This window comes from Otolemur garnettii, unplaced genomic scaffold (assembly GCF_000181295.1).
Source record: "Otolemur garnettii isolate 467f Iridium unplaced genomic scaffold, OtoGar3 scaffold00089, whole genome shotgun sequence".
NCBI classification, from domain to species: domain Eukaryota; kingdom Metazoa; phylum Chordata; class Mammalia; order Primates; family Galagidae; genus Otolemur; species Otolemur garnettii.
In genome coordinates this window covers 3038208-3047672 of record NW_003852484.1, presented here as the reverse complement: position 1 = coordinate 3047672, position 9465 = coordinate 3038208, and the positions used below count along the sequence as shown (strand labels likewise).

At 38.6% G+C, this 9465-nt stretch overlaps 1 protein-coding gene across 1 annotated transcript in view; it reads right to left on the bottom strand.

Annotated features, from left to right (window-relative positions):
- Positions 1 to 9465, bottom strand: part of HSPBAP1 (HSPB1 associated protein 1) — a 69081-nt gene that overhangs the window by 13017 nt on the left and 46599 nt on the right. Inside the window, exons 4-5 of the mRNA XM_012808425.2 lie at positions 4764 to 4900; positions 870 to 1041 (exon numbers count right to left, since the gene is read on the bottom strand). Coding sequence (XP_012663879.2) covers positions 870 to 1041; positions 4764 to 4900 — 309 coding nt within the window. The remainder of the gene's footprint in view (positions 1 to 869; positions 1042 to 4763; positions 4901 to 9465) is intronic.

The following is a 9465-nucleotide window of genomic DNA, read 5'->3' as shown; positions in this document are numbered from 1 at the left end:
AAGGATGACCCTTGAAAACATTATGCTATATGAAAGAAATCAAATATAAAAGGTGATGTTTTATAATGATGCACTTATGGGAAATGTCTAGAATAGGCAAATCTATAGAAATAGAAGATAGATTAGTGGTTGTCAGGGGTTGAGGAGCAAGGTAAATGTGTGGTGACCACTAATGGGTTAAGGTAACTTGCTCAGGTGAAACTGAGTTGTAAGTATAAGAGTGTGAAGAAAGTAAGAAAAGAGCCAGTGAAAAGGGACAATAGAAGGAAGACAGGCAGAGAAGGATAATCTAGAGAATAAAGTCTACTTAAGACATAAGAAAATCTTTCAAATTATTAATAAATATCCGACAAGTGCCAATGTTGCAAAAAGAATTTTCCCCACTTAGTATAACACCTTTGGGAATGTTTCAGAGTTATTTATGAAAGCAAAATCCATTTTTGTTTAAAAGTAAATAATTCTCGGTTCCTTATTCCTCTGTTGGCATATTACCTGGATGCACTCTGACCTGCGTTTATGTGTATGGGTTTGGTTCTTTCATAGTTGAACAGGTATTAACTATGAATAAACATTCCAGAGATACTCATGCCTTGAACATTTTCTCTTAACCTAAATGAAAATGCTTTTGTAGGCACCTGTCTTCCTCCAAAGTCCATTCTCCTTTTTACCAACAGGAGGAGCTGTGTTCCCTCCTCCCACCTCCTTCCAGGACCTGTGAAGCAGAGATGTCTATGTTCCAAGTTAGTAGCTTATGAAGCTGCCTTCCAATAGCAGAGCAGAGGGAGCACACAGCACAAAGACACAAAGACTTGAGAGAGTTTCACTGTGGCATCCAGTGACAGCTCATTAATGTTTTAAAGCCCCATTACCTGGCCTGGGCTCAGTGTAACTGTATGTCTTTGAGCTTTCCGGAACTCAGGAAAACGCTTTAAATCAGGGTTGACAACATTGATTTTACTGAACACACTAGATTCTTCATAAGGGATTCTAGTTGGATAAAGCAAAGGAGTATCTTCAGGAGGAAAGAGATGCCATCTTTTCCTAATTAAAAAAATAAGATTAAGTTAGTACTCGGAACTTGAGGCAATACACATAAGAATGTACTAGCTAAGAGTTGATTTTTACTAATCTAAATTCAATCCTAAAGGAATATAGGTCACCTGGCCTGTCCTTAATTTAAGGTTAGAACCCCTTCTGCAGACACTGGGTGGAAGGTAGCATAGCAACTGGTATCTCATGACCCTCTGCAGCAGCCCCTTGTGTTGATGGGACAGGATCTAGTTTGTAAGATCCCTCTCCTTACAAATCAAAATCTGCCTCTTCATAAATCATTTCTATCCCTAATTGTAGAACTACCTAGAATAGCCCCACTTCCAAATATCTGTTTTCTTATTTTATCCAGTGCAAATGCCCAAAGCTCCATCTACCAAATGTTTCCAGACTTCTAGTTTTGGCTACAAATTCCTTATGTTAAACATTTGTTAAGTTAACCCCTTATAGAAGAGACATGCACAAATAATGTCACATAACTAAAAAGTAGTAGTATAACACAGGAATTTTCAAAACAGAAAATTCTACAATGTTTCACTTAAAACATTTTTGAAAAATGGTGGCAATAAAACTTAACTCACAAAACACTAGACATACCCACACTTTATGCCAACAGAGGGAAGACACTAGAGGCAAAAAGGGGAGAAGTATGAGGAAAGAGGAAACAAAGACAGACAAAAACGAAGAAACAGACAGAAATACATAGATGGGGAAGCAGAGAGAAAAAGGGAAAATCTAGATCTAAAAACAGAAGCCCTAAAGTCCTGTAGTGACTCCAAGTCCTCTAAAGACCTCCACCCCTTGGTACTGTTACTTTGGGGCTATGGAGACCTTGCATAATTGGGAAGCAGTAGCTGTGGTTTTCAAACTAAGAAGTATATACTATAGTCTTATTTTACTTTGGAAATTTGAAGGTTTTACAGATACAATGAAATGCTTTACTTTTCAGAAAGTCATTTTGGAGCTCTGAGGCAGCCTATCAATTTTCATAGCTATCAGCTTAAAAACCACTTAAGTTTACAACCTATTTGCCTCAATCTCAAAGCTCTGAAATGATAAAACTGTTCCATCCCATTGTACCTATGACAAGTGTGGAAGCAGTTTTCCGCATTGAGTATACTTGGAATGTTAGAGCTGGAAGGACTCTGAAGTGATGGTCCATCTAATTTCCCTTTCAAAATAGTGGCAGAGAGACCCATTATGCTGTGTCACTCACTAGGCTAGTAGTTCTTGGCAGACCCAGAAGTAGGTCACAGATCTTCCGAATTCTCCAGATCCCAAATGTTTCCTGTGTACCATAGCAGTATTTCCCAAAGGAACAGCCATAATGATAACCATCCATCAAATCTGCTTTGCTTGGCTTAAAATATAACATGTACATCCTTCTTTCAGAAAGGACATTCAATTACCATGTCATCCCCTGCTTAATAAAAGCTTTCATGGTTCTGCATGCTGAAAAAATAGAGACTGAGCAGTGTCTGTCTGATTGTCAACACCTTCAGGCTCTAACCTGCCTTTCTAGTCCAATTCCCATCTCCAGTGCAAACTAGTAGGACAGCTCACAGGGTGCTATATGTGTACACCTCACGCTCTCCCAGATCCCTCTGTCCCTCCTATCTGTCTGTGTCTTTGAACACGTATCCATCCTTTAAAGTCCATCACAAATGGCAGCTTCTCTATGAAATCTTTTCTCATCTTCCCAGCAGGAATACCATCTCTTCTTTTTTTTAAATTTTTATTTATTTTTATTTCTTATAGCATAACTGTGTACATTAATGCAACCATGGGGTACAGTGTGCTGTTTTCATATAATACTATCTCTTGTATTTTTCAGTTTCAGAGTTCTGTGAAATATTCCTCCAGGAGTGTCCAACTATTTTTCTTTTCTGCTGCACACTGGAAGAAGATAAGTTGTTTTGGGCCGTACGTTAAATACACAAACACTAATGAAAGCTGATGAGCCAAAAAAAGGTCCATATTGCCTGTAGGTTGCAGGTTGGACACCCCTGTACATATAAGGCATGTACATTCTGCCTTATATCACAGCTATTGGTGGGCTTGCCTGCACTCTACCTTTAAGATCTTTCAGGTTAGACAAGGTGTCTTACTCCCTCATCACTGTACCTACTATAATGTTATGGTACCTACAAGGAAGGACACTCAATGGATAATTATTTACTGAAGTTATTTTATTGTTCCAGAGCTAAATGAGGACAGAAGCTATGTTCAATTACAAAGTTAAAAACAAAAACTATTTTAATTTTTATATCACATAAAAAACTCAAGTTTTTTTTTGTTTGTTTGTTTGGGGTTTTTTTGAGACAGAGTCTCATTATGTCACCCTCAGTAATGTGCTATGGCGTCACAGCTCACAGCAACTTCCAACTCCTAGGCTCAAGTGATTCTCTTGCCTCAGCCTCCCAAGTAGCTGGGACTACAGGCTCCTGCTGCAATGCCTGGCCATTTTTTGTTGCAGTTGTCATTGTTGTTTAGCTGGCTCAGGCCCATATTCGAACCCACCAGCCTCAGTATATGTGGCTGGTGCCGTAACCAGTGTGCTATGGGTGCCAAGCCAAAACTCAAGTGTTTTTTAAAAAATATTTTTCCAACTTGAATTTCATTGGCTTGTTTCCCAATTCAGTACCCACAGAAAGCAGCTATTTAAAATGATGCCCCTCTCAACAACTTATTATCACACTAACAACTCTGCAAGGGCAGAGACCACGTACATTTGATTCACTGTTGCATTCACAGTATGTAGCAAGGTACCTGAGACATTCTAGGCCCTTTAATAAAGACTAGATGAATATATTTTTACTATTCTATAATTTTCTTCAGATGTGAAGAATGTATTCAAAATGTATTCACAGACGTATTGTTTCTGTCGAATCCACTCACAATCCTTGTACATGTTTAACTGATCTGAGAACTTGCACTTTGCCATTTCTGCTTTTCCCTCTGTACTGCCCTATAAATAGCTCAAACTGCCAGCAGAGAAGACTGGGGCATCATGAATTAGGGGATAATAAGACTACACACACATCTGACTACACCCTCCAAGTGGCATAAAACCTTAAGATTCTCTTACGAAGTTCAGAAACCAGGTATATCAAAAGCATTACCTGACTGAGCCCTTATATCTCCTACCATCTACAGACAGATGGAGATTAAAAACTGGCCTACAGTAACAATATATTGTATTGTGTCTACAGGTAGACACCAAGTAAAATTTAGAGTTGAAGGATCCAGTATTTTTCAAGCCTGGCTCCCCGCCATCCCCTCAGGGGCATAAGGATAATAGCAAAGCGTCTTCCCTTCAACACACTGCTCTGTGTCTATTTAGATTTGAAGAAAGCCTGTTCCTGCTTTAAAGAAATGTTTGAAAAACTTACGAATGTGTACTCTAATGTAAAACAAACAAACAAAAAACTAAGCAGAGAACTTGGCAAGCTAAAATGAAGGTGAAATCCCAGAGTTCTAGGATCAGCTCTCTGAAGATAATTCTCATCCTGGCTGACAGACTCGTAAGGAAACCACCACTTCAGCTGTTCTCCTCACTTCACAAAGGAGGAACCAGAACTAGAGGTGAAGAAGTGTGTTCTGGTCATGAGGCAGGCTGACAGGGTGGGGCTGGGACCAGGTCTTGGGTCTTGCTGCCCACTCAGTGCTCACTCCTCTCCCTGTCCTCTCCACCCCACTCCCGCTCACATTACCTTCCTTGTACCTGGAACACTAAGTTGCAGCCATAGGAGTCCAGATGGCAGGGTGTATGGGACCCCAAGGAGCCAATCCACAAGGTACTTTCCCGTCCATTTCTTCCAGGAAACCCAAAGTCAGACCATTTCACATCCTGTTGGAAAGAAAGGTATAGTCCATCAAGAACCAACCAACTCCTCTGAGTGGTTGTGTTGTACATTTTCACTTGCATATGTTTCCTGGCACTGGTGATGTTCTCTTATCAAAAAATGCTACAGATGAAAAGAGGTTAGGTTTCCAGGGCAGTTCAAGAAATCTTTTCAGCCAATAATGTACTTGAGTAACTGCACTAATAGTTATTTAGTAAGTATTTACTGACTATCAACATTCAGGAACTGTTACAGAAGCTTGTGATGAATCGTCAAACACAACAGTCAAAAAGGCCCACCCAGATCAAGCTTATATTTCAGAGGCTGCATAAGGACAATAAACAAAAGATATAACTATGGAAATATCTAGGGGAAGAATGTTTTAGGCAGTGACAACAGTGAATATGATAGAAACAGCATTATCTCAAGTAACTCTGAAACTCAATTTAGGAAATCAGAAAGCCATATTCTCTTTAAGCAGTGTGAGTACTGTGGGCACAAGCAACTTACTAACTTTTTATACTTCAATGACTACGTAGAAGCAGCTTTTTCCTAGGTCAGTGGAGTTACTTAAACTATTATCAATACTAGAGCCTTAGCTTATCCCTAGTATCAGAGTCTCCAGGTGGGGGTGTTACAACGTATCTTTGAAATACATATCCATAGATGACTTTTGGTATTACTCCCCAAAGTCATAAACTCTTTAAATGCAATGAATTTTGGAACAGAGCCAGTGCAGTGCTCTGGACTTGGACTCTCTTTGTGCCTGGTTCTGGGGACAGATCCTGCCCAAGTTACCTACTAGGAAAAGCCTATGCTTATACGGCAATAGTGAGTGCACTTGCAACACACAAAAGGAGGGTCACATAGAAACCTACATCCATGGGATTAAATGTATTTATAAGCTGAAAAGAAAAAGAACATAGGAAGCAGGCATGAAGGGTTTATTATTTTAATCATAAATTTTTCTTTTGGGTTTTAAAAAACAACACCAGAAAACTATGTGTAGATCACGGTCTTAAATGCTGACGCTTCTTTTCTTAGTAGCTGCGATCTAAATTTTCTATTTTTAGAGGCAAGCCATCAATAGCTGTATTCAAAAAGAAAGAAGACTTTAAAAAAAATTTAATAGTTTTGAGGAAGACTAGAAAGTGTTTTCATTTTTGTTTTGAGTAATGAAAATAGCTGAATACGTACACATAATTAATATCCATCATAGAAAAGGGAGTTTTTGCAGGGTCAGCACCACTATAAATACATATAGCTCACTCGCAACAGTTCCCAAGGGTGTGAAAACCATGTTTCTTCTGTATATAGCCCATAAGCTCCATGTAGGGAGCTTAGCTCTGTATTCTCAATATCTAACAGAGTACCTGGCTCAGGGTCCATGCTTGAAATATTTTGGCTGCTTGGGAGAGAAAGAAGAATCTGCTCACCACAGGTAAACAGTTCAGGCCAATAACATTTTTTTTTTTTTTTTTTTTTTTGAGACAGAGTCTCACTTTGTTGCCCTCAGTATAGTGCACAGCAACATCAAACTTTTGGGTTCAAGCAATTCTCTTGCCTCAGCTTCCCAAGTAGCTAGACTATAGGCACCTGCCACAACGCCTGGCTATTATTAGAGACAGGGTCTTGTTCTTGCTCAGGCTAGTCTCCAACTCCTGAGCTCAAGCAATCCACTCGCCTTGGCCTCCCAGAGTGCTAGGATGACATATGTGAGCCACTGTGCCCAGTCTCAGCCAACAACATTTTTGAGCATCTGTTATTTACTTGATACGATGCTGGGTGCCTGCAATACAAAAAGGCCTACCCTTCAAATCTAACAATGGGAGACAGTCCCATAAACAAAGCCTTTCAATCTGTACACTGTGGCAAGTGCTGTGACAGAAATAAGCAGAAGGGCCCTGCAACGGAACAAGAAATGTAGGGGAGTCTTCCAATTAACATGGTCCTTGAACAATTTAGCACAGCTCAGTCTGAGGAAGTCAACTAAAGGTAGCTGAAAAACATTCAGTATAAAAAAGGAGATTTTTCTGGGTGGCACCTGTGGCTCAAAGGCATATGCCGGAGGCGGCGGGTTCAAACCCAGCCCCAGCCAAAAACTGCAAAAAAAAAAGGAGATTTTTCTTAGTTAAAAAGAAACAAGTTAAAATGATTCTTTTTTAAAAATTTCAGATTGATATAAGGGTACAAATAATTAGGTTATATTGTTTGTGTTTGTTAGGTAAAGTCCAAGTTATAGTTGAGCCCTTCACCTAGGAAGTGTACCATATACCTTTACATTGTGCCCATTAGGTGAGAGCACATCAAATCTCCTCCCTCCTCTCCCCTCCCCACTTGAATGCAGTTGTGTTTTTCTCTCAGGTGGGCATGTAGTTACTCGACTACTGGTTTCATATTAGTATTAAAGTACACTGGATACTTGCTTTTCCATTCTTGTGATACTTCACTTGGTAGGATATTCTCCAAATCCATCCAGGTAAATACAAAAGATAAAGTCTCTCTTTTTATGGCTGAATAGTATTCCATTGTATACAGATACCATAGTTTACTTATCCATTTAGGGGGGCACTTGGGTTGATTCCACATCTTGGTGATTATGAATTGAGATGGGATAAACAGTCTAGTGCAAATATCTTTATGGTAAAATGACTTTTTTCTTCTGGGTAATACCTAGTAATGGGATTGAGGGATCAAATGGAAGGTCTACTTTTAGCTCTCTGAGGATTCTCCATACTTCTTTCCACAAGACTATATTAGTTTGCAATCCCAGTCCCACCAACAGTATACAATTGTTCCCTTGTGTTCATACCCAGATTGGCATCTATAGCTTTGGGATTCTGTGATGTGGGCTGTTCTCACTGGGGTTAGGAGATTGCTCAAGGTGGTTTAGATTTGCATTTCTCTGATCTTCAGGAACAATGAGCAGTTTTCATGTGTTTGTTGGCCATTCATCTGTCTTTTGGGGAGAAGGTTTTGTTCGTGTGTCTTGCCCAATGAAGAAATGGGATTGTTTACTCTTTTCCTGCTAATCAGTTTTAAGTTTTCTGTAGATTCTGGTTATTAGCCCTTTGTCAAATTCTGAACATGAAAATATCTTTTGCCATTTCGAAGACTATCTATTTGCTTTAATTGTTGTGTCCTTAGCTGTGCAGAAGCGTTTTAGATTGATTAGAAACAAAAAAGGGGAAATAACAACAGATACCACAGAGATTAAAAAAAACTTCTCTGATTACTACAAAAACTCCATGCCCAGAATTTGAAAATGTGGAGGAAATGGACCAATACGTGGAATCACACTACCTCCCTAGACTCAACCAGGAAGAAATAGAAATCTTGAACAGACCAATATCAAGCACTGGAATTGCAACAATAAAAAAGCTTCCAACAAAAAAAAAAAAACATCCTGGACCAGACAGTTTTACACCACAATTCTACAATACCTTCAAACAAGAATGTGTATTTATACTGTAGAACCTATTCAAAAATGAGAAGAAAGGAACTCTCCCCAGCATGTTCTATGAAGCAAATATCACCCTGATATCAAAACCAGGGAAAGACCCAACGAAAAAGGAAAACTACAGACAAATTTCACTAATGAGTATCAATGCAAAAATACTCAATAAAATCCTAGCAAACAGAATACAGCAACACATTAAAAAAATTATATGTCATGATGAAGAAGGCTTTACCTTAGGGATGCAAAGTTGGTTCAACATATGCAAGTTCATAAATGTAATTTACCACATAAGCAGAAACAAAACAAAGATGTTTTGATCCTCTCAATAGACGCAGAAAAAGCATTCAACAAAATTCAACATCCTTTTCTGACAAGAACACTTAAGAAAACAGGCATAGATGGGACATTTCTTAAGCTGTGAAGAGCTATCTATGACAAACTCACAGCCAATACTATACTGAATCAAGTAAAACTGAAAGTATTTCCACTTAAAAATGCAAGAAGACATTAACAAATGGAAGAATGTTAACAGGCTCATGGCTGAGAAGAAATAATGTTGTTCAAATGTCTATACTACCCAAACCAATCTACTGATTTAATGCCATCCCCATTAAAGTACTAATGTCATACTTTGAAGAACCTGATAAAATAGCTCTTCATTCCATATGGAATCAGAAAAAACCCTGAACAGCCAATGCAATTCTAGGAAGTAAAAATAAATCTGGAGGCATCACATTACCAGGCATCAGGTTATACTACAAGGTTATAGTGATCAAAACAGCATTTACATATTGTTTTAAATCAGGATATTTTTTATTAAATCATAAACACATAGATTATGTATACATTAATGCATTTATGGGGTACAATGTGCTAATTTAATACAGAATTAGGAACACTTATATCATACTGGTTAATATATACCTCATCTCGTTTACTTAATTATTGTGTTAAGACATTTATACCCTATTCTAATAGATCCGACATGTGCCCTTGCATTTGGCACCATAGTTGTGTGATCACACCATTCACCCTCCCTTGATCTGACCTTCCCCCTCTCCTCCCTCCTTCATCTTGGGCCATAGTTGTGATCTATTCTTCATATGAAAG